This window comes from Emys orbicularis, chromosome 1 (genome assembly GCF_028017835.1).
Source record: "Emys orbicularis isolate rEmyOrb1 chromosome 1, rEmyOrb1.hap1, whole genome shotgun sequence".
In the NCBI taxonomy this organism is placed as follows: domain Eukaryota; kingdom Metazoa; phylum Chordata; order Testudines; family Emydidae; genus Emys; species Emys orbicularis.
The window spans coordinates 12,247,611-12,272,385 of NC_088683.1; the positions used below are offsets into that span (position 1 = coordinate 12,247,611).

At 43.8% G+C, this 24,775-nt stretch overlaps 1 protein-coding gene across 1 annotated transcript in view; it reads right to left on the bottom strand.

The window, feature by feature from the left end:
• Nucleotides 1-24,775, bottom strand: part of MKLN1 (muskelin 1) — a 189,370-nt gene that overhangs the window by 39,108 nt on the left and 125,487 nt on the right. The window contains exons 10-12 of the mRNA XM_065416326.1: nt 12,622-12,834; nt 10,679-10,900; nt 4,422-4,551 (exon numbers count right to left, since the gene is read on the bottom strand). Of these exons, the coding sequence (XP_065272398.1) occupies nt 4,422-4,551; nt 10,679-10,900; nt 12,622-12,834 (565 nt within the window). The remainder of the gene's footprint in view (nt 1-4,421; nt 4,552-10,678; nt 10,901-12,621; nt 12,835-24,775) is intronic.

Consider the following 24,775-nt stretch of genomic DNA (forward strand, 5'->3'; position numbering starts at 1 on the left):
CGCAGAACTCACTATATCAGAGAGTTTACAAGACCTCACCTGGATTACTGTGGTTTCAACAGCAGGGTCTCTGCGGTCTGTGAGAGGAGGTCCTGGAAAGCCTTCGAGTTGACCACCTGTGCAAGGGCCACTGCTTCATGTGGTGACTATGACAATTCCTTCGGTTGGGGCTGGATTTGTTGCTGTCCCTTCATTGTTTGATTGAGTCGGTGGCCTCCTTATTGATGCTGCTGGGGAGCAGGATCTCTTCCTCTTCACTGAGGAACAGGAGGATTTGCTCCAGTACATATAGGATGATAGTCCCCAGTATGGCTAAGAGAGCATGCTATGGGGTACTGGCTAGGTTGAAGTTGGCCAGCCCAGTGCCATTAATATCTTGCTTGAAACAGGGCTTGGAATGGGAGTCCTCCGACAGTAAGGGATAGGAATCCCTACTTGATGCCAGCAAGAACAAATAGGTCACAGAGCGTGATGAGGCGTATTCTTCCTCAAATGGTAGGGACAGAGTGGTGTTCCCCTGGGGCCAGCTGCTGTTTTGGTGCAGCGCAGGTCTCCAGTTCTTCCTTGAGGTATGACCCTTGACAGGCTCAGCTATTGGTGCAGGTGTCAGTAGTGAGATTGGCACCAGACCAAAAGCCCCTTGCACCTCACCAGCTGACCAGCTTGCCTCCTCCAATTTTGGAGATGTAAGGAGTTTGGAGGCTGTGTCTTTGGAAGAGTGGCATTGAAGTCCTCCTTGCGGGGTGGTTCCATGTGGCGCTTGGAGTCATGTTTATGCTCCATCTGGTCTTGCCTCTTGATGCTGCCCTTTGGTGTGAGGGCACCAGCACTGTCAGGTTCAGTGCTGAGGTAACTTGTGCCATTGCGGAGGCTGCCCATGCTGAGATAGTTGGTGTTGAGGTTGCAATGTTATTGGCATCTTCTTTGATGACTTCTTCTCTCCGGAGGCCCAGAGTATGGTGTCTGCTCAAGGGAGCACTGACCAAAGATTTTTCAGCTCCAGTCTGGCTGTTGGCATCTCCTCAGGGTTAGCAGTATCCCACAGACTGGTCTATAAGATAATTTGAGCCAACTGTCCCTGGACTTTTGAGTCCTCGGGGAGAAAGACTGGTACAGAGCACCTATCAGGGTTACGTATCAGAGGGGTAGCCGTGTTAGTCTGAATCTGTAAAAAGCAACAGAGGGTCCTGTGGCACCTTTAAGACTAACAGAAGTATTGGGAGCATAAGCTTTCGTGGGTAAGAACCTCACTTCTTCAGATGCAAGCCGAAGAAGTGAGGTTCTTACCCACGAAAGCTTATGCTCCCAATACTTCTGTTAGTCTTAAAGGTGCCACAGGACCCTCTGTTGCTTTTATCAGGGTTATGGTGCTCTCCCAAGCAGAAAAGGCATCAGATGTACATTGGGCTAAAAATATAACTGAATTGTAAGACTTTGGGATCTGATCCTACAACTGAAAACCAGAAGCAAAATGAAGTACAATGCATTAAAGATACTAACATGTAAAACAAGCATCCTTAACAGCATTTCAAGGGATGAGTCAAGTTTATATTACAGTGGCCTGTGTCAGAATTATTTTTACTAAACCAGTGCCTCATTACTAAACATTCTGAAAGGGGTTCCAATCCAGACTTGCTTTCTTTGACCAAAATAATTCTTTGACAGCATTTGTGGTTTCGAATATAATAGGCATTTCTTCTGTTCTTGTTAAAAGCAAATAATTCTAACATTTCCTTTCACAAACAAGGGAAATGTTCAAAGTTGTTTGTTTATTTTCTCAGACATGAGGACAGCAAACTGGAAATCTATTCATAAATGATTTCTAATGAATCATTTAGTCACAGTCTGCTATTCAACATTAAAGGGGGCTGGAGGGAGGGGGGAAGAGGGCTAATTATTATGTTCTCATTTGTCTGACTAACTGAAACGTGCAATTAATATACTTGGCCAGAGAAATGTGGCTCATTGTGCTCACTGGTCATAAGACAAGTCTGGTTTCTAAAATCTGAACTCATCACAGGTGTTCATTAAAAAGCGCCACACACACAAATGTTTGCCATTTAGATTTTCAAAACTGCAGTTCCCCTCAATAACCCAGTGCTAGCAGACTAGTAAAGGATATTCTTTCCTTTAAACTGTGGGCACGGTCTTTTTTTTTGGTGGGGGGGGGCCCTACTGCAGTGCCAAGCACCGAGAGGGCATTTAAATAAGATTGTGAACAGAATGCAATCTGGATCTCCCTCAGGAAGACAGTGAAGAGTAAAAAAAAAAAATCACTTTGCAGGAAGAGTATCATGAACTTTTATCCCATGTTTGAGATTTATTCAATCTTTATATGACTAAATTAACCCAAGTGAGCAAACTAAATGAGCAAAGAGCAATTTATGAGAGTATGATTGAAATAACCAATAACCAATGTACTTGCCTTAAAAAAAAAAAAAAGTGATCAAAATAAGGGGTGGAAGCTGTGTTTTTAAACATAAGTGATTTGTTTCCCAAACAAAGAAAAGGCAAAATTACTTGCATAAATGAGAAACTCTTACAAATATACACAATATTCTCACAGAAATATAATGGCACACAGAAAAACAGTAGTTTTAACTTCCCTGCTGAGGGCTGAATATGACAGGGAATTTCACAATTAAATAACAGGCAATAGTTCTAGTGAGTTATGGCCCTTCCTTTACTTGGCAAGGAAGACAAAACTGGTGTTTATATACTTTAACACAGTTTGTGCACATACAGAAAATTCCTCCCTTCTTTCATAAAAAGGGAAATATACATCAGCAACGTTGTAACTTTACCCTAGAGGGGAAAGTAAGTGTCAGACCTAGAAGATAAAAAACGATTACAGTGTTTCTGATTCTGTTATAATCATTCTTGCATGTAGTGTTGTAGCTGTTTTGGTCCCAGGATATTAGAGACAGAGTGATGTCTCTTACTGAACCAACTTCTTCAGGTCTTTTTCTGAAGCAGAGCTCTGTGTAAGCTTGTCTGTCTCACAAACAGAAATTGGTCCAAAAAAGACATTACCTCACCCACCTTCTCTCTCTAATAATCATTCTTAAGTATTTCTGAAAGCACCTGTCAACAACATGGTATTCTTGACAAGGTTTTAGAACCAAAATGATTCTCTTTATAGATCATAATACAGAGATGGTTGCAAGCCACATGATCCATTCAAACAAACTTGAACTACAGGATCTCTCTGCCAATGTCAAGGGAAGGAAGGAAGAAAAACCTAAGGCAAGACTTACATATGAAGTCTTACTAAAAAATGCTAATAAGGCAGAATGGGCCCAATGCAAAATTCACTGAGGCCAATGGGAGTCTTTCCATTAACGTCAATGGGCAGTAAATGCTTTGAGTGTGGAGTGCCACTATGTGTAAGTCACTGCCTCAACTGCACCGCTGAAGAAATCCTGATCTAGGCCTTAATTTCCTTTTGCCTAGACAATTGCAATTTCCCCCCCCTCTATGGCTTCCCTTCAACCCCTTTCTCCACATTGCAAAATACCTGCTACCTGCCTTTCAACAGAGAAAAGGTGCATCAAATCACCCATTGATTCTCACACAATTCCACTTGCTTCCCATTAGTTCTAGAGATCAGTTCAAAACTGTTCATTCTTCTTGGCAAATTCTACATGGACTTGACCCAAGCCTAACTCACAAACCTGTTCTCCTCTACTCCTTTAGTCCCTTCATTTCCCTTAGCATAAAATTTCTCTGTCCTATTACAGAAGCTGGCTACTATCAAGCGGCTTGTGCCATCTGGAATACCTTCCCTATATCTCTGCCTCATCAATTCTACAGCTCATTTCTTGTCTTGGCTGACTTTATATATCCCTCAAATAATGAACTGGAAGAGAGACTCTTTACTGTTTTGGAATATTTCTTGTACGAAAGGTGCTGTAAAAATAAGGGGGTATTACACTGCATTGGTTTAAGGAACAAACTATATGTAGAACTTCTTTTGTTTTCAGTATTTGCCAGAGTTTGGGACAAAATATTTTAGCAAATATTTTGCTAAGATTCCATTTTTATAGGCTGCAAGGTGATGAGCATTGATCATTTGCTAGAACGAGGGAAATAATATAAGTCACATAGCTAGAAGGCCATCAAGACTGTGGTGAATGGTAAAACCTAACAAACTGTGATTTACTTGTAAGCCTTAAAAATAGTACTGGTGAAGATCCCAAATTCACAGCCCTGGAGAATTAAGTCAGCCATTTATTTAACTAACAGGTACAGAGTGGGCAAGAGAGTGCAAGCTCTAGTTGGATGTCACTATTGTCAACAAGCCATTGTGATCTAACAGGACTACAGCCTCTATCCTCCGCCACTGAGGTCTTATCTTCTGCTATATACCTTAAGTCTTTCATCTATACCAACAAGACAACATTATACAGTGAAGCTCTTACCCATCCCTGAATCTTTCTTGGTGCCATCTGATATGATATCCACGTGATCGCTGTCAACATCATAGCTGAAGAAATCATTCAAATAAGTCTTCGATCTCTGCCCACCAAATACATATAAACAGCGGTTTTTCTGGAGAGGAAGGAAAGCAGATGCTTTAACTTTTGAACTGTGCTCAAGAAAACAAATTCTTAGCCAACCAGCTCTCAGTAAGCATTTGCAAAAACATCAGTGAATCATGAAAACAAGCAATAGTTCAGGCACATTTTTAGTTGGAGAAGGGAAAATTATTTACATCAGTTTGGCTATTTTGGCTTATGGAAAATGTACAAAAAAATATTAAAATTGAGCTCACTGTATTTTTTGATTCCTGCCCCCACAAAGATTTCCCCAGAAAAAGAAGTTGATTTAATTTGGCAAACAGTTTGCTCTTAAATGAAACATTTACTGGGGGAACCTTTCAAACATAGTATGCTTACAAATCCACTCATCTTTCAGCGTTTTATGATGTTTTGATGACATGGGTAAACTATGAAGACATTTGTTTAAATAAACTCTACGAAACTATAAGCCCTAAAACCAGAAGGGACCATAACATCACCTACTCTGACCTCTTGTCTATCACAGGCCATTACATTTTACCCCATACCCGTATATTGAGCCCAATTATTTTAGTTAAACTAAAGCAGTGTTTCCCAAACTTGGGATGCCGTTTGTGTAGGGAAAGCCCCTGGTGGGCCGGGCCAGTTTGTTTACCTGCCCCATCCACAGGTCCGGCCGATCGCAGCTCCCACTGGCTGCAGTTCGCCGCTCCAGGCCAATGGGAACTGCGGGAAGCGGAGCGGGTCGAGGGATGTACTGGCCGCCGCTTCCAGCAGCCCCCATTGGCCTGGAGCAGCGAACCGCAACCACTGGGAGCCGCGATCGGCCAGACCTGCAGACGAGGATGGTAAACAAACCGGCCCGCCAGGGGCTTTCCCTACACAAGCGGCGTCCCAAGTTTGGGAAACACTGAACTAAAGCATTTCAGTCCTCAAGAGAACGGGCTGTGCCACAGGCAGCGAACACGAGACCAAAGTGCCATCAGTGCCCATGGCCTTGCAAAGGCAGGGAATTGACTTGGTGAGATACGCCCGATGATCCTAGCATGCAATTCCCCACACTGTAAAGGAAGATAAAAAACCCACCAAGGCACCTGCCAGTCTGACCTGCAGAAAATTCCTTCCCAAACTCCAACTATGGAGGTTTGACCCTGGGAGATGAGAGCAAGACTCACTAATCAGTCATCTAAGAAAATGATTCACTGTACCACTTCAAAGAACTGGTCCACCCCACATGGTATCCTATCTTCAGCTATGGCCAATCTCTGATGCCACAGAGCAAGATTAAAACAAACAAACAAATACATCTGGCCAATTGTATTGAGAATAAAAATTCCTTGTGGACCCCTGAAGCCCTGAACCATGACGTTTGTTCATCATCGTCTGAATGTAGAGCTGCAGGTGTTATGACCATGTGGAGGGCAACGTGTACAATCATCCTCTCCCAGGCCCATGAAGGAAGGTGATGAACAGGAGGATTTCGCAGATCCCAAGGCCAGAAAGCTCCACCATGAACACATGACCCGAAGCTGGACTAAAGCATCTGTTTTACAAATATATCTAATCTCATTTTAATGACATCAGTGATGAGTCCACCATCTCCTTTGGTAAGATGTTCCAATATTTAGATTATTCTGACTGCTAAGAAACAATGTTTTATTTTAATGTTCAATTTATTTAACTTTAACTTCCACCAACTGGATCTTGTTATGCTCACTGCTTCCCAGCTCGGATCCAGGGCCAGATCCTGAAAGCCCAGGGTGCAACTCTTGACTTCAATTACGACTTCTGCACATAGAGAGTTAGCAGTACTGGATCCTACCAATATCAGATCAGCAATGAAGTGATCTAGTAGAACTTTTTCCATATTTAACTACTACAATCCTGTTTGAACAGGCAGTAAAGTTACAATGCTGTACTTGTGATAAAATCATTCTCTATGGTAAACAGTCTCCTAGTCAAATACACAAGATCATGACTTCACTACAGAAACCAAAAGAAAAACTGGATCACGAGAGAGAAAAGTTATCCAAATACAAATGTATTCATATTAGACACACAATAGACAGAAATGACTAATCAAATATACCAGTTGTATGTTATTGTTTTTCCCCAAGGATGACCAATTAAAAGTCCCTCCGTGTAGGTATACTGCTTTTGCTCTTTTTCAAGTATTTTTTTTAAAAACAGACAATGGTCTAAAATTTCCATAAGCTGAGTTTGTGCAAACATGTATGTGAGCACAAAACATACACAAGTTCACAGTGTTACCTGAAAGAGTATTTTGTGGGAATAACTTAGCAATATTTCTAAATCTTTAGAAGGCAATTTGAAACAAAGTGGAACTTTGAAAAAAGTATCTTCTACTAAATCAAAGGTGGGCAAACTACGGCCCGTGGGCCACATCTGACCCATGGACCCTCCTGCCCAGCCCCTGAGCTCCTGGCCCGGGAGCTAAGGCCCGGTCCCTCCCCTGCTGTTCCCCCTCCCCCGCAGCCTCAGCTCACTGAGCTGCCAGCGCAATGCTCTGGGCGGTGGGCTGCGAGCTCTTGCCAGGCAGCACAGCTGCAGAGCCGCGGCCTGACCAGGTGCTCTGTGCTGCGTGGTGGAGTGGCTGGCTCCAGCCGGGCAGCGCAGCTGACTGTCCTGGTGCTCTGGGCGGCACAGCTGTAGCGCCGCCAGCCACCGGTGCTCCAGGCAGCGTGGTAGGGGGGCAGGGAGCAAGGGGGGTTGGATAGAGGGCAGGGGAGTTCGGGGTGGTGGTCAGGGGTGGGGATAGGGGTCAGGGCAGTCAGAGAACGGAGAACAGGGGGGTTGAATGAGGGCAGGGATCCCGGGGGGCGGTCAGGAAGGGGGGGGGGTTGGATGGGGCAGCGGGGGGCAGTCAGGGGCAGAGGTGCCAGGGGGCGGTCAGGGAAAAGGGGTGGTTGAATGGGGCATGGGTCCCGGGGGGCACAGTCAGGAATGAGAGGAGGGGTTGGATGGGGTGGCGGGGGGGCAGTCAGGGGACAGGGAGGGGTGGATGGGGCAGGAGTCCCGGGGGAGGGCCGTCAGGGGGCGAGAAGCGGGGGGGAGGGGGTCGGAGGGTCAGGCACAGCCTCCCCTAACCGGCCCTCCATACAATTTCAGAAACCCGATGTGGTCCTCAGGCCAAAAAGTTTGCCCGCCCCTATACTAAATGAACAGAGATAGGAATTCCTAAGGGATCAAAATACGAACACAATAAATCACTACAATTTAAATTTTATGTTTTAAGTTGGCAGTATTAAGACAGTGAAAAATATACTACTAAACTATACATATTGTAAAACTCTGATCTCAGAGGCCTGGTAATATGTAAAAACCACGCTTGACTTCAATCATAAAGTTCATATTGTCACCAAAATCCTTAGATAAACGTACAGCTGAATAGCGGTTAGGCATTTAAGGACACATTTTTGAAAATCCTCAGTGCCCACAATTGAGGGCAAATTTTCAAAAAGCTCTGATCACATTTAAGCTCCTACATAAGTACTGTAACCAGTTCTGGTACCCATAACCCAAGAAAGATGTTGATAGAGATGTAGAGGGTTCAGAGAAGAGCCATGAGAATGATTCAAGGATTGAAGAACATTCCTTATAGTTATAAGCTAAAGAGACTGAGCTGCTTGAATCTAACGAAGAGAAGGTTAAGAGTGGACTTGATCGCAGTTTATAAGTACCTACATGGGGAACAAAAATTTTATAAATGGACTTTTCAACCTAGCAGACAAATGTATAACAAGATCCAATGGCTGGAAGTCAAAGCTAGACAAATTCAGCATGGAAATAATGCATAATTTTTTAATAGTGAAGGTAATTAGCCATTGAAACAATTTACCAAAGGTTGTGGCAGACTCTCCAACTCGGGCAATTTTTCAATCATAGCTGGAATGTTTTTCCTAAAGGTAGCTTTAATTCAAACATTTAATTAATTCATGGAAATTCTATGGCATGTGTTACATAGGAGGGCAGACTAGAAGATCACAGTTGTCCCTTCTGGCCTTGGAATTTATGAAGTAACCAGATTTACAAGAGTATTCAGCACCCGCTAGAGCAGTGGTCCCCAACGCGGTGCCTGTGAGTGCCATGGCGCCCGCCAGGGCATTTATGTGCGCCCGCCTAGTGCCCAGCAGGGGAGAGAAGCCGTGGCCCCGCGCCTGCCTGGGACAGAGAACTCCGGGGCTGCAGGCGCCAGTCTTCTCGGTCCCTGGCAGGTGCGGGGCCGCGGCTTAAGCCGGAGAGAAGCCATGGCCCCGGGCCTGCCGGGGACAGAGAACTCCGGGGTTGCTTGGGGCGGCAAAAAGCCGGGAGCCGGCCCTGGCCAGAGCCCTGCCGCTGGAGAGCCAGAGCATCGTCCCCTGGAGCCGAGTCCGGGCTGCGGCGGCGAGAGGGGCTCCCGGAGTGTGTGAGGAGCCGGGGAGGGAGGGAAGCGGGGCCCGGGATCCAGGGAGGGATAAGGGGTCCTGCTGCCGCCACCGCTACTGCTGCTGCTCTGAGTCTCCCCAGGGCAGCGCGACGTTTCCCCGCCCGAGTGGGCTGTGCAGGGCGCCGCCGGGCTGGGCAGGGGGCGCGGATCCCAGCTCGCGTGCTGATGGGGCAAGTGGCTGAGCAACCCAAGCTGCCAGGGAGCTGCCCCTTCCTGCCCTTGGACCCAGCCCGCCGCGCACCTCCCCCGCCTCAGCCCCGCGCTGCTTGCCCCGGGCTCCCACAGCGCCAGGGCGGGGAGAGGCAGAGCCCGGCTCCGAGTGGGGGATACTGCCCCGCCGGGAGACCCCCGCGGCTCGGGCACCTGGGGGTCAGTGTCCGTCCTCTCGGCTCTGCCTGCATGGGGCTGGGGAAGCAGCTGTCAGCGCCTGCCCCTCTCAGCCCTTGCACCCCCCCATCCCGCTCGCAGCCTCTTCACTTGTACCTCCCCCATCGCTCCTTCGCCGAACCCCTTCCCCTTGTACTCTCCCTTCACCCACACCTCTCCCCTTGTACCCTCCCCCAGCCCCCTCCTCCCACACCTCCCCCTTCCCCTGTACCTCTTCTCCCGTAACCCTCCTCATACCCCCTCTCCTCCTCCACCCTCCTCCGCGAGTACATCACACCCCGCTTCTCTGCCAGTGTAGAGCCCCCAAGCACCCCCACACCCACTCCTCTGCCTGAACCCTCTTTACTAGATCCCCATCCCTTTCCAGGTACAAGGTTTGAGGGTTAGTCCCTATGCCTTCCATGTGCATTTGAGTGCGGGTGGGCGAGGGCACTGGGGGGGGGACCCCAGGGCTGGGGTGGGGGGCAGCCAAAACTTTTTTTGCTTGGGGCGGCAAAAAACCTAGAGCCAACCATGCCCCGGCAGGCGCGGGGCCCGCCTAGTGCCCAGCAGGGGAGAGAAGCCGGGGTCCCGCGCCTGCTGGGGACAGAGTACTCTGGGGCTGCGGGCGCCGGTGTTCTCTGCCCTCGCGGCTTCTCTCCAGCTTCTCTCTGGATTCATATATTATGTAATATTAAATATGATGTTTTTCGTATTATTTAATGTACAAATACAAAATAAGCCTTGAAAAATTGTTGGTGATCGCCACACTCTTCTGAAAACATGAATGTGCTACTGGCCACAAAAAGGTTGGGGACCACTGCACTAGTGCCTTTCAAGAACAGAAGCTGCTGGGTAATGAACATTTTTGACAATCAGGCCCTTATTTTCTCAATAAACTCAAACACATGGATATATCTACAAGTCACCACCTGCTGCCATTAATAATATGCATCATCTATCAGGCCAAAGGATCCCAAAATGCTTTACCAACTTTTAGCAAAGATCACTTGAGACCCCTGGAAATGCAGCATCCCTGAAGGGAGAGGGAGAGGAGGGAACGCGACAGTTGTTTAATGTCAGCGCACTACTACATACAGTTCAGATGATGACTACCATTTCAAACTAAATCACAAGGTGAATTTTAAAAGTATACAAAAACACACATTACTACCACTGTCTCCTACAAACAGTGCCAGTGTTAATGATTATAAGTGGCTAATATCTGTTTTACTTCTCACCCAAAAGAATAATCTGAAGAAAGATTCATGTGCTCAATGAAGTTGAACAGGTATCACCCCCTAAAACCAGGCATTACAACTTAAAATCCAAAGTGAACTCTTACCGAATGGAATAACATGCAGTGTCCTATTCTGGATTGGATGTCCTCAGGTCCAGCATTACACGAATCTTCTCTCAACAGTTTCCATGTTTGACATTGACAGTCAAAAGCAAACAATCCACTAAATTGAGGTTCACTGGCTCTGCTGTCATCTACACTGCCATTACATGTCAAAATCCTACCTCCAAACGTATAGATCATGTGTTTTTCTGAATCCATACACATCTGTAGGAAGCAAGAGATGCATGTTAAACTAGATTTGTTTAATCAAGAATACATTAATATTTCATATCAGCCGATAAAAAACCCTTCGCTCATTGAGGTCAGCAGTAGAACAGCAATATTCAGCGTGAGTTAACATCAGCACATCCTCCTTCCTTCATCTGTAGTAAAGGAAGCAGTTTGCAGCTAACTCCGTGGGGAATGCAGACGCAGTGCACGGAGATTACTGGCCCCTAGTTTACAATGTGGCTTGGCTGCCCACATGAAGCAACACTGCATGCTAGGGTCTAGTGGCTCCGTTCTCCCCATCTGCGTAAGATGAGGGCAACCACAGGCTGCACGTTGGTCACCTCGGAGCATTCAATAGTGTTTTCAAAATTTGATGTACAAGAGTAAAAATGAAGACGTCCATGGTTTGCTTTTTTACTCTACTGTTTGCAATAACCTCTGTCATAACGTATACAAAAAGCTACCATCTGATAATGGCGAGGCAGGGGGAGTCAAGATTACTGAGGACTGGCCAAGGACTGCACACACAGCTAGGATTAAAATGGCCTATGGTTTTTGTTACCCCATGCTCAGCTCTGCCCCTCTTCCTCCAACAGCCTTCCTGTTTGTCTCATCTACCTGTTATTTCTAAAACAGCAGGGCCCTGACTTTGTAAGGTCTCTAGGTCTTATGGCAATATATGTACTGTTATTAAACAAAAAGAACAGGAGTACTTGTGGCACCTTAGAGACTAACAAATTTATTAGAGCATAAGCTTTCGTGGGCTACAACCCACTTCTCTAAGGTGCCACAAGTACTCCTGTTATTTTTGCGGATACAGACTAACACGGCTGCTACTCTGAAACCTGTTATTAAACAATCTCTAAAGCTTGAAACATAACTATTTTACAACACCCAAAAAGTGCCTCTCAGTACAAAGACGACAATGTGGTCCCTGCCTCCAAAAAACTTATTTCAGATATGAAACAACAAACGGAGTTACAAAAAAGTAGGAAAAAGCAGGGGACGCAGGGAAGGAGGACAGATGGAATTACAACAGCATTAGGTGGCTCCTCAGCACAGGTTAGATCACAGCTTGGCACAAAAGGTAGCAAAAAGAATCAATTTAATTTTAATTTTAATTCTTCAAGGTACAATACTCCAAAGAAAAACTGGCAGCCAATTCCGTAATGAATTCCTATGCCTATGAAGTGCATATACGTGTATACGCACGCACACACACCCCATAATTCTTTTTAAATTAAAAGTAGGCCTAATTTTGATCAAAAACCAAGCTTTTTTTCCAATATCTGCATTGTCTCTTGCACTGTTGTCCACAGTAACACCCAACACTGGCTACAATATGTTTGCGGTGCCACAATCCCAGTGACGAGCAACTGTTACTCACTGACAAGACATCACTGTGCAAGACTAGCTTTCCCAGACATAGCTGCATTGTTTCTTGATCTTTATAGGAGATTACAAGATACTAACAAATAACTTCATGTTCTTGAAAAAAAACAGGGTAGGTTTTTTATATTGTAACATTAACATTGCTAATTAGGAACATACATTTTTAAAAAATACATCATATCCATTTCTCCCAATATATTTTTTAGTTGCATTACCTGGTGCACACACTTTCTCAATTCTAGTAATGGGCTATAGTAAGAAATGTTGTTTTAAGCAAAGCCCGCGAAGTAAAAGTGCACTCAATGTTTATCTATGCACCTGACCTGATGATCAAACACCAACTTGGGACCTCCATCTGCTGCAGTGTCTTCACTTAGCAACATCCATGTGTTCGTGTCAATGTCATAACGGTAGAAATCGCTTTTCAGAGATTTACTGTTCCTCACGGAGGAATCCAGATAACGGCCCAGTGTGTAGATTTGCCTTCGCTGAATATCGATGCACATCTTGTGACAAGATCTGGCACTAGGACCATTCTATTAAAAAAGGAAGTTAGAAAACATTTTAATAGGCACAATACATTTATTAGGGCCCCAGATATTTGCTCAGTCAGGGTAAATAAATACTCAACAATTATATAGCCTTATAAAATAATCTGCTTTGGAGAATACATAAATTTTTTTATTTCCATCCCCAGTGATTTCCCTACAGCAGGGGTGGCCAACCTGTGGCTCCGGAGCCACATGCAGCTCTTCAGAAGTTAATATGCGGCTCCTTGTATAGGCACCGACTTCGGGGCTGGAGCTACAGGCACCAACTTTCTAATGTGCTGGGGGGTGCTCACTGCTCAACCCCTGGCTCTGCCACAGGCCCTGCCCCCACTCCACCCCTTCCCGTGCCCTCCCCTGAGCCCTGCCATGCCCTTGCTCCTCCCCGTCTCCCCCAGAGCCTCCTGCACACCACGAAACAGCTGATCGGGAGGTGCGGGGAGGGAGGGGGAGGCGCTGATCGGTGGGTGGGAGGTGCTGGGAGAGGGAGCTGCTGATGTATTACTGTGGCTCTTTGGCAATGTACATTGGTAAATTCTGGCTCCTTCTCAGGCTGGCCACCCCTGCCCTACAGCATGGACACATGCTATTCATACACTGTAAAGGTCCAGTTCACTTTAGAAAGGCAATGACATTATGACCTAATACACGTCTTTTCCAGCTAATTTTATGACCTGCAGTCTTTTCAGAACTTTCCTTAAAAGAGTGAATTTCCAGGTGCATGTGAAATCTACTTAAGCTATTAAAATGACAATAGCTGATACACTCAATGCACAAGTTCAAATATCATAGTCTATAAATACCTACATGGGATGATGATGTAATAACAGCGGGCTCCTTAATTAAGCAGGACGGACATGACAAGATCCAATGACGAAGTTGAAACTAGACAAACTGAAAATTAGGTGCCAATTTTTAAGAGTAAGGGTACTTAACCAATGGAACAACCTACCAAGAGATATGATAGATTCACCAAAACTAAATCTTTTAAATCAAGAATGGAAGTCTTTCTAGAAGATATTCTTCAGTTTAGCCACAAGTTACAGGGCTTGATGAAGTAAAATCCCAAAACTTGAGCTATTCGGGAGGTTAGAGAATTACAATGGTCCCTTCCAACATTAAAAAGGAAGAAGTGACTAACATGGCATCCTGCTAATCCATTGGCTCCCAGATCCCAAAGGCTTCTCAGAGCAACTTCTGATGGAAACTTCAACATTCATCCAGCAAAATCTCTGACCTGCTATCAGAACGCTCCACTTTTGTTTTCTGATCGATACTTTCCAGATATTTACACAGTTAGCTACACCCTGGACTGGATCTGGATGGAAAAAAATACAAGAACTGTCCTTCCTATGCAGGTAAAACTACTTCAAGAAGGAATTCCCTACTGCAAGACAAAAAAAACTACTGGTCATGATCTGCTGCTAAAAAAACTTGGAATTACCCAAATTCCAAAATTTACAGAAAAATCTATCCAACCAAGAGGGCTGAATACAATCAAACCTGAATATGCAAGACATGACATAACCAACGTTTCTATCCTTGGTTGAGAAAACAAGAAAGTTAAAAAATAATAGAGGAAGTATCCACTCTGCTGCCGCAGACCATGGGCCATAAAGTGACTCCATACTCCAATGTAGGAGTACATATAAAAGTGTGTGTGTGTGTGTGTGTGTGTGTGTGTGTGTGTGTGTGTGTGTGTGTGTGTGTGTGTGTGTGTGCTGTCAGAGTCCCAAGTTGTACATGAAACCTTGAATACGTCTTTGCACTTTATTATTCACATAAGATTTTACGAGAAGAAAGGCTTTTTTCGCCCTTCCAGGTTATACACTAACAGTTTATTTGATCTTAACCTTGGCTTGCTCTGAATCACTTGGAACAACATCTGGAAGTGATGTGAGAGCTTAAGACATTTTGCTTTTGTCAGCCATTTTAGGTGTTTGGTTGGGCATGAGGAAGAGTTCTTTGAGTAATTTTAGCATTCTGACAAAAAGAAACCCAAACACTGAATAATATAGCTGTCCAGCAAGCTCAATATTAGAGCTGGAGAGTCTAAAAGCTAGGAGGTGAGAAGTACAAATGACTCAAAATGAAAGTGTGTCAGGAGCCAGCAGTGCTATGCAGAGTGTTAACTAAGAAAGGTTAGCCCAGAAACCTCCATGAGCAATGGGGGAAAATAAATAAATAAATAAATAAATACAATCAAGCTCAAATAAAGAATGAGATGTTTTAGTCTGTAGTAGTGTGACAGGATTAAAATAAGCCAATAATAAATCTACCTTTATTGAAATATACAAAAATCCTCCGCCCCGGCATGAATTTGTGTTATGTAAGTTTTCCCTTATTGAAAGATCAGTTACAGAAGAAAACTAACTGCACCTTGTGTACCTCAGCTTTAATAAAAGCCAATTAGGGAATCCCTCATTCAGAGGTGGTATTATGACACTTGACATAGCCAGCAGCATAAATGAAATTAGTCCATTATGTAAAATCTTATCTAAAATGTCATAAGGCAAATCACAATTATACAATATCAGGACAAGAAATACTTCTAAAACTACTGTTGAAGTCGAAGCACACAATGTGCAACTGCCTCAGTATGTGTTAGAGATGAATAATGACCAAAAAACGTAAGTGTTGGCCTCAACCAAGAGACTTAATGTTAGTGTTTTCAAGGACAAGAATTCAAATTGTGTTTAAAAAAAAAGGAATAAATATTGCAAGCACCATTTCCTGCAACCCTAAATTGTTGAAATGTTATTAAAAAAACCATACTGAATTTCTCTTGCATTTTATAAATAGGATATGCTATCACATCACAGGCATGAACACACCTTTCTGAAGATTACATAGCAGTTATGTTACCAATAGGCAACAAGATTATTTTAAATAAAAGCAATATATAGCATTGTGACAATTTGGGGAAATCTATAAAAAAAAACTTATTAATTCTGTGTGAGACTGAGCTTTCTGCAGCCAAACTCCAGTCGGAAATGTGGGGCTAGTCTTCTACTTTCAAATGATATTTGAAACGCAACAGGCTGAGAAAATGGACTCTTGAGATTTGAAAGCCATTTTAATACTTCTAGGGTAGCCAGGTGGATCCTCCTCCTGCCACCACTGTAAGCTACACCTCTACCCCGATATAACGCTGTCCTCGGTAGCCAAAAAAATCTTACCGCATTATAGGTGAAACCGTGATATATCGAACTTGCTTTGATACTCCGGAGCGCTCAGCCCCGCCCCCTGGAGCGCTGCTTTACCACGTTATATCCAAATTCATGTTATATCGGGTCACGTTATATCGGGGTAGAGATGTATATGGGGCAGTTGTCCATGATGTATCACACGGTTTGTACCATACCAGAGTCACAATTTGGTGATTCCTTGATTTTTCATTTGTGGAGGAGGGATCCACACCTTCTGCGTGTTGTTCAAAACGCAGTTGAGTATAGTCCACTGCCTGTGAGAAAGACGAAATCCCAGGACTTTTTGTTGGAGCTTCAATCAGGTCTTTGTTTGAGATGTCATAAGGGGCCCACAATTCGAGCCAGAGAGTGCTGGCATCCTTGTGGTTGGCACGTAGTGCTGATGCATGGATCCAGAAAGACTTCCTGGATTTGAGTCAGGAGAGTGGCAGTGAATTGAGGTCATGAGCCATCAGGATCTTGTCTTACTCCCAGACCACAGCAACCTCTCACCTGATGTTGGCTGGCACAATGCCCGCCAAAACAGGGTGCCATAGTACTGGTGTTGATTTGAGAGAGCCAGTAATAATCCTGAGCACGGCAATGATTTCAATGTCAATGAGATTGGTGTGAGAGCTGCTTGCACCAAAACTGGTGTGTAATACTCCACATTGGCAAGACCAGGGCTTGTACTGATGTTCGAAGCGTGCATGTATCACATCCCCAGGATATGCCAGCAAGCTTCTGGATGATTTTAAGCCTGGTCTCTGTTTTCTTTTTGTCGTCAAGGTGTTGGCAACAGCTCAGCGTCCAATCAAAGGTAACACAAAGATACCATGGATTGTGGTCAGGCGAAAGAGGCAGACCACAAAAGTCCACTTTCAGCAACACTTTGGCCTCATGGTTATTCGAGTGGAAGCCAGAGATGAGTATTTCTGAAGCAGGCTGTTTCAGTCACCAAGCTCTGAAATACATTACAAGTGTCTGGAGGTCATTGTTCATGACCTTTGATGTGGCCTTCAGAGAGGATGTTTGTGGTTTTGGTGCAATGTCGTCTGCATAGATGAATTTACAGGAAGATGTGGCTGGAATGTTGCTGGTATAGAGCCTGACTAGTGCAGGTGTTAAAACATACCTTTGTGGGAGGCTGTTGTTCAATTACTGTAATTTGTGGACAGATTTACCAAGATGAATCTTTCGTTACTCAGCATCTTGGTGATGAGTCTGATGGTTGACTGCCATGGAAAAGCTAATGATAATGTCAGCAGGAGACCTTTGTGCCATACAGTATCATATGCAGAAGACAGATCAATGAATGCTGCCCCGGTTTTAAATTTTCACTGGTAGCCAGATTCTATGTAGCTGGTTAAGACCAGCACCTGGTCACAGCAGTTGTGACTGGTTCTAAATCCAGCCTGCTCTTTGGGGACCCGTTGCTCCAGTATTGGCTGTAACCTTTGAAGCATGAGCCACTCCAACAGTTTATAGCAACTGCTAAAGAGGGAGATAGGCTGGTAGCTTTTTGGATCAGTGGCCTCTTTTCCAGGCTTCAAAATGGCTATGAGCTTGGCTATCTTCCACTCTTTTGGTATTATAGCAGAAGAGTAGATGTTGCTGAAAAAGTCTGCCAGCCACCTTCTTGCCTTTAGACCAAGGTTCTTCAGAAATTTTGGATATATTCTGTCCATTTCTGCCACTTTCTCAGACTTAGTGTTGGAGAGACCCGTATCCACTTCATCTATTCTATAGGGGTCAGAAAGGGGTGAAGACAACTGGACTTGCCGCCTAATGTTTTTATCCATTGCCATGCAGGAGTTGGCAATTAACTGAGGAGATGACATCTTCACTTACTTGTGGTGGTTTGAAAAGGAGGCACTTTCAGGCATTGTGGCTTGACCTTGTAAAGTCAAGCACCGTCACAGTTTCACACCACCTTTTTCTTGCTGAGTTCAAAGACTCAAGCAATGCTATTGCGGTTTCAGGACTTTTGTCGGCTTAATATTGCCAGAAGAGTGCCTTGCCAAAACTGGGAGCCATAGTCCAGCAAAGGAATGAATGCTTTTCTGAAGCCCCTTGCAATGTTCAAGTTGGTGGCCAATATTAGACGACCTACAAACCGGTGGTAACAAGCCAGATATGGTGGGATTCGGTTTACCAAGCCCTCTACAATCGCCACATAGCAGGACCAGTCAGCAGACTGTAGATTTCAGCATGGTTCCAGGTCTATGTAAATCATGGCCAGGTGGTGTTGGGAAAGTCACTGAGAACTGACCTTGTGGATGGCATTGGGTGGCCGTTGATGTCACGCAAAACAAAGGTCAGGAGTGTAGCACTTCCACCATTGAGCCAACCTAAATATGCCAGTCATTGGGATTGTAGAGGAGGTGGTGGTCTTCAGTGAAAATGTGGGCTAGTTATCTACCCTTGTTCTTTCAATGGCTTAACAATAGAGGGTAATTTAACAAATACTCAACCACTGACATTTAATGCTCTAGACAACAGACTGGCTCCCAACCAGGAAAACCTAGGTCACCTGGGCAACGAAGTCACCTTGTGAGGGGATCTTTGGTCACGTGTTGAGGCTGATGAGGGAGTCACCTGACAGATGAGACAAAGGTTCTTTAAAAAAAGGGAGGAACTGATCTATTCAGGGCCATTTTTCTCCAGCTCAAGAGGAGAGGGAAGCAACCCAGCATGTGGGATCTGGATGAGGCAGGGGACCGCAAGGAGTCCCCAAGGAAAGGGTGAGCTAGTGAAAGGCATTATGTCGACGATGTTCACTGTTTTCTAAATTATCGGTATTCTAATTCCTGTGCTATTAAAGAGAAAGCATGAGCTAGATTTCTCTGCAAAGTCTGTATAATAAGCATTCAGACCTACTATGTGGCCCCTTGAAGAGGCAAACCAGAAGAGTGGAGTGGAGTTTGAGTGGAGTTCTAAGCGAGGGCATATGTAAGCTACAGAAAAGACTGAAGCATCAGCACTGAGACCAGGGTCTAGGCACTTGGACAGTGGGTAGCACCCACTCCTAAGAGCTGGAAGACAGAAGATCTGTGTGCTGAGAGCATGCCTAAGGACCCCAAGACTGGGGCAGTGACTGGGTTCAGTTCAGAATCCAGAGGCTTAAAACACCCACGGATCCACCACTGGGTTTCCTTGTAGCAGTCTAGCGAGTTGTGAGAGGGGCACTCAACTGGGACCTGTGACAAACCTTATAAGAAAATTTCAGCAGTACATCGCTGACATGCAGCAAGGTTCACTACTTTCACGTCAAAGCTTAAATACCCTTCTCACATCCCCTCTCTCGACATATTTCTTAATCCTCTTTCCTCACCACACTCTTTCTGCACTTCTCCCATTCTCATCTTGAGGAAGGACCAGTACTAAAGGGGAGGGAGGAAAAGAAACTCACTACAGCTTGATTATCTAGGAGAAACATTGGCAACTGTAGCTTCCATAATGACGACATTTATATTGAAGGGGCGGGTTTTCCAATTAAACAAAACTGAGTTTTTATTAGGGCTGTCACAGTTAACTCAGAAGATTAACTCAAAAAAAATTAATCATGATTAAAAAAATTAATTTCGATTAATCACAATTTTAATCACACTGTTAAACAACGGAATACCAATTGAAATTAAATATTTTTGGATGTTTTTCTACATTTTCAAATATATTGATTTCAATTATAACAGACTACAAAGTGTACAGTGCTCACTTGATATTACTTTTGATTACAAATATTTGCACTGTAAAAATGAAAAAAAGTATTTTTCAACTCACCTCATACTAGTACTGTAGTGCAATCGCTATCGTGAAAGTGCAATTTACAAATATATATTTTTTGTTACATAACTGCACTCCATAACAAAACAATGTAAAACATCAGAGCCTATAAGTCCACTCAGTCCTACTTCTTGTTCAGCCAATCGCTAAGAGAAACAAGTTTGTTTACATTTACGGGAGATAATGCTATCCGCTTCTTATTTACAATGTCACCTGAAAGTGAGAACAGGCATTTGCATGGCACTTTTGGAGCTGGCATTGCAAGGTATTTACGTGCCAGATATTCTAAACATTCATATGCCTCTTCATGCTTCAACCACCATTCCAGAGGACATGCTTCCATGCTGATGATGCTTGTTTAAAAAAAATAAAAATAAATAAAAAAAATTAAAATTTGTGACTGAACTCCTTGGAGGAGAATTGCATATCTCCTGCTCCATGGTTTTACCCGCATTCTGCCATATATTTTGTGTTACGGTAGTCTCGGATGACGATCCAGCACGTTTGATTTAAGAACACTTTCACAGCAGATCTGACAAAATACAAAGAAGGTTCCAATACCAGATTTCTAAAGAAAGCTACAGCACTAGACCCAAGGTTTAAGAATATGAAGTGTCTTCCAAAATCTGAGAGGGATGAGGAGTGGAGCATGCTTTTAGAAGTTTTAAAAGATCAAGACTCTGATGCGGAAACTGCAGAACCCGAACCACCAAAAAAGAAAATCAACCTTCTGTTGGTGGCATCTGACTCAGAAGATGAAAATGCAAATGCGTCGGTCCACACTGCTTTGGATTGTTATCGAGTAGAATCCGTCATCAGAATGTTGGTTGAAGCATGAAGGGACGTATGAATCTTTAGCCCATCTGGCATGCAAATATCTTGCAATGCTGGCTACAACAATGCCATGCAAACGCCTGTGCTCACTTTCAGGTGACATTGTAAACAAGAAGATAGCAGCATTATCTCCTGCAAATGTAAAAAAGCTTGTTTCTCTTAGCGATTGGATGAACAAGAAGTAGGACTGAGTGGACTTGTAGGCTCTCAAGTTTTACATTGTTTTATTTTTGAATGTAGGGGGTTTTTTGTACATAATTCTACATTTGTATGCTCAACTTTCAATTACACTACAGTACTTGTATTAGGAGAATTGAAAAATACTGTTTCTTTTGTTTTTTAAAATTCCAATGTTTGTAATAAAAAATAAATATAAAGTGAGCACTGTACATTTTGTATTCTGTGTTGTAATTGAAATCAATATATTTGAAAATGTAGAAAACATTCAAAAATATTTAAATAAATGCATTAAACTGTTTAACAGCACGATTAATTTTTTTAATCGCTTGCCAGCCCTAGTTTTTAATACTTCTTAGAGGTACCCCCAGCCTCTTTAGCAGGTCATCCCTGTAACACAAAAGTGAAAGCCCATCTCTGAGCACATTTATGCAGTTGTGACACTTATGGATGCTCTTTGGCAAGGGGAACAGTAGAACATTTTATGCTTTGTTAAAGAAGCCATAGATGTTATGTTAAGATCAATGTCTGTATTTCAGGTAGATGTTTTATGGATTCTCCATTTGTTATGTCATTGCCCTTGCAAGTGAAGTCCTTTTTATACTGAATCTGATGGTTTAAGTGCCACTTTTGTTTTCACATTAAAGGCTTTTGATGTATAGGCTGAACGTACTTCAAAAATTCATGCAGTAATTTACACAAGCATCAATGGCATCAAGATATTGCATCAATTTGTAGTTGAGACAACCCGTGATGCTAGGTACATGGACACTGACACATAGTGGGAGAGCCCCTGGCCGCAAAAGTTTACGGTCTAAAGGGACAAGACAAGAAGTATTTATCCTCATTTTACAGACGGTGAATAGAGGGCACTGTTAAGAGTACACAATCTGCCCATGGTCACAACATCTGTGACAGCGCCAGGAACTGAACTCAGATGTTCTAATTTTGAAATTAGTGCTTTGTCCACAAGACCATTCTTCCTCTCAAGTGATATTTCTCTGAAAAGTAGAAATAAACCTTAAACCATTGATACCTTAAAGTACCAAATTCTTGGCATTGGTACCAAGGGTAAAGGAGTGTGTACTGCTCAAAAGTAAACGAAACACAGGAACGGTGCAAACCATAAGAAGAGATTCTTATAAGACAAAAATGGACAGCAGTAACATATTTCATTCAGATTATCTAAATGGAATAGCAAGGTAAAGGCAAAGTGATCCTTCAAGTCTCATAATACAGATTTTTTTTTTTTAAGTACTAATTATATGTGCTGAATTAACAGCTTCTGGAGACCTAATTCCCCTTTTTATGTATTCAGATAACAGGCACACCAAGGGGAGTAACAATGTAAGCTTCCCCAGACTGGTCCCTAACAACATTTAATCTCTAACCCGAAGGGTACACCTCTAGGGAAAAGAAGTTAGTTAATTTCCATAGCTTGTTCCATCTTTTCTAGTACAAGCCTTGCCCACCAGAAGAGTGCTTAATTGGTAGCTTATTCAAAAAACTCAAATTGTGCATGCATGAAAGCATTAACTACAATGAAAAGGGGTATAAGGAATCCACTGGAAGCTTCCAATCAGTAAGTCTACCACTTTTTGGTAGCGATAAAAACAACTCCTTTAAAATGGCTTTAAATAATGGTGTCGTTTATTTTGAAATTGAAACCAGAGTGGAAAGGTCTAAACCTGCACTTGCTTGAGGGTTACTATATTTGTCTACACATGCCCTTGTAATATGAACACACTTCAGTGGGGGGACACAAGGTCCATTTATGAAGAAAGATATGTATAGATACTCTGGACAAAAGAAAATGAATAAGACACTTACAGCAACATGTGATGAAATGAATAAAGAGCCTGTGGGCAGTTGAGAATGTTCATCCAAAGAAGTCTACTTCACATAGCTACAATAGCAGGCCTGTTGTCCAGACAAAGAGTACAGTGAAACAACTTGTTGTGGAGAGAGTGACCTGACTGAATTCAAATTGGGAATGAGTTTGATGATTCCGGAAGTGTTTAAAAATCTTGACTCCGTATTTATTAAGCAACAGGGAAGGAAGAGAGACTGTAGTAGATATAACTTTCCTTTTAAACTAGTAATGGAAGAGATCAAATATGGTGAAAGGGCTACAGAATAAATTTCTTCCAGAGCCTTGACTGGTCCAAATTCCATGAGTCAACATCACAAGGTGGCTAGACCCCATTGAGATTATGCCCTCTCGAATCTGGGCAGAACCACTAAAACTGCGAACTGATTTATTAAGTATTTAGTACTCTCACCACACAGACCCGCTTTGTATGGTGCACATCCATTGACAAAGAGGGAAATTTTACACATACCTTCCCCATCTATGAATGGGAGAAGAGAAAACTTACTACCGAAAACATGCATACCACGCTCTTTGGAAACAGATTTTCCAGTGGAAGACAGCAAGTAAGGCAAATCTTGATTAGTTTTTAATCCATCACAGCCTCCCACTCAAAACAGAATTGTCAAATAAAAAGGCATCTCTACTGTAAGGAGGCAGTGTGCTCTGGAGGGCAGAGCATGGGACTAAGACTTTGTGGTCCTGGCTCTGCCACCAGCATGGTCTGTGGTCTTGAGAAAAATTTAAGTATCATGGATAAGTAAATAAACAAAGGTGTTTAAGGCTAACTTCTACTTATCTATTACTTTGGATAGCCGAAGTGCTAATCAATGGCCTGGTTTACGGGGGGTGTGGGGGGGTGTCGATGTAAGATACGCAACTTCAGCTACGGGAATACCGTAGCTGAAATCGACATATCTTATTCCGACTTACCTCCCGTCCTCACGGCGCGGGGATCAACGGCCGCGGCTCCCCCGTCGACTCCGCTACCGCCGCTCGCTCCAGTGGAGTTCCGGAGTCGACGGGGAGCATGTTCGGGGATCGATATATCGTGTCTTAATGAGATGCGATATATCGATCCCCGATAAATCGATCGCAACCCGCCGATACGGCGGGTAGTCTGGATGTACCCAATTAGTAGTAAAGGGCACATTTTACATTAAACATTTCCTCTAAATACCTAGATTTATAAGTATCAGAGGGGTAGCCGTGTTAGTCTGAATCTGTAAAAAGCAACAGAGGGTGAGAATATGCTTAAGGTTGGCGGGTTGTCTGTGGGCGAGGACTGGCCTGCCTCCCAAGGTCTGTGAAAGTGAGGGATCATGGTGGAATTCTTCCAGGGTCTCCTTCCCATGGGTCCAGATGATGAAGATGTCATCAATGTAGCATAGGTAGAGAAGGGGAGTGAGCGGATGAGAGCTGAGGAAGCGTTGTTCCAGGTCAGCCATAAAAATGTTGGCATATTGTGGGGCCATGCGGGTGCCCACAGCGGTGCCACTGGTCTGGAGGTATATATTGTCACCAAATTTGAAATAATTGTGCGTGAGGATAAAGTCACAGAGCTCAGCTCCCTGATGATGACACAGCACAGCTTGGAAGAATTCCACCATGATTTCAACAGCTTCCACCCCACCATCAACCTCAGCCTGGACCAATCTACATGGGAGGTCCACTTCCTAGACACCACAGTACAAATAAGCGATGGCCACGTTAACACCACCCTATACCGAAAACCCACCGACCGCTACGCCTACCTTCATGCCTCCAGCTTCCACCCCGGACACACCACACGATCCATCGTCTACAGCCAAGCGCTGAGGTACAACCGCATCTGCTCCAACCCCTCAGACAGAGACCAACACCTACAAGATCTTCACCAAGCATTCTCAAAACTACGATACCCACACAAGGAAATAGAGAAACAAATCAACAGAGCCAGACGTGTACCCAGAAGCCTCCTGCTACAAGACAGGCCCAAAAAAGAAACCAACAGAACTCCACTGGCCATCACCTACAGTCCTCAGCTTAAACCTCTCCAACGCATAATCAGTGATCTACAACCCATCCTGGACAA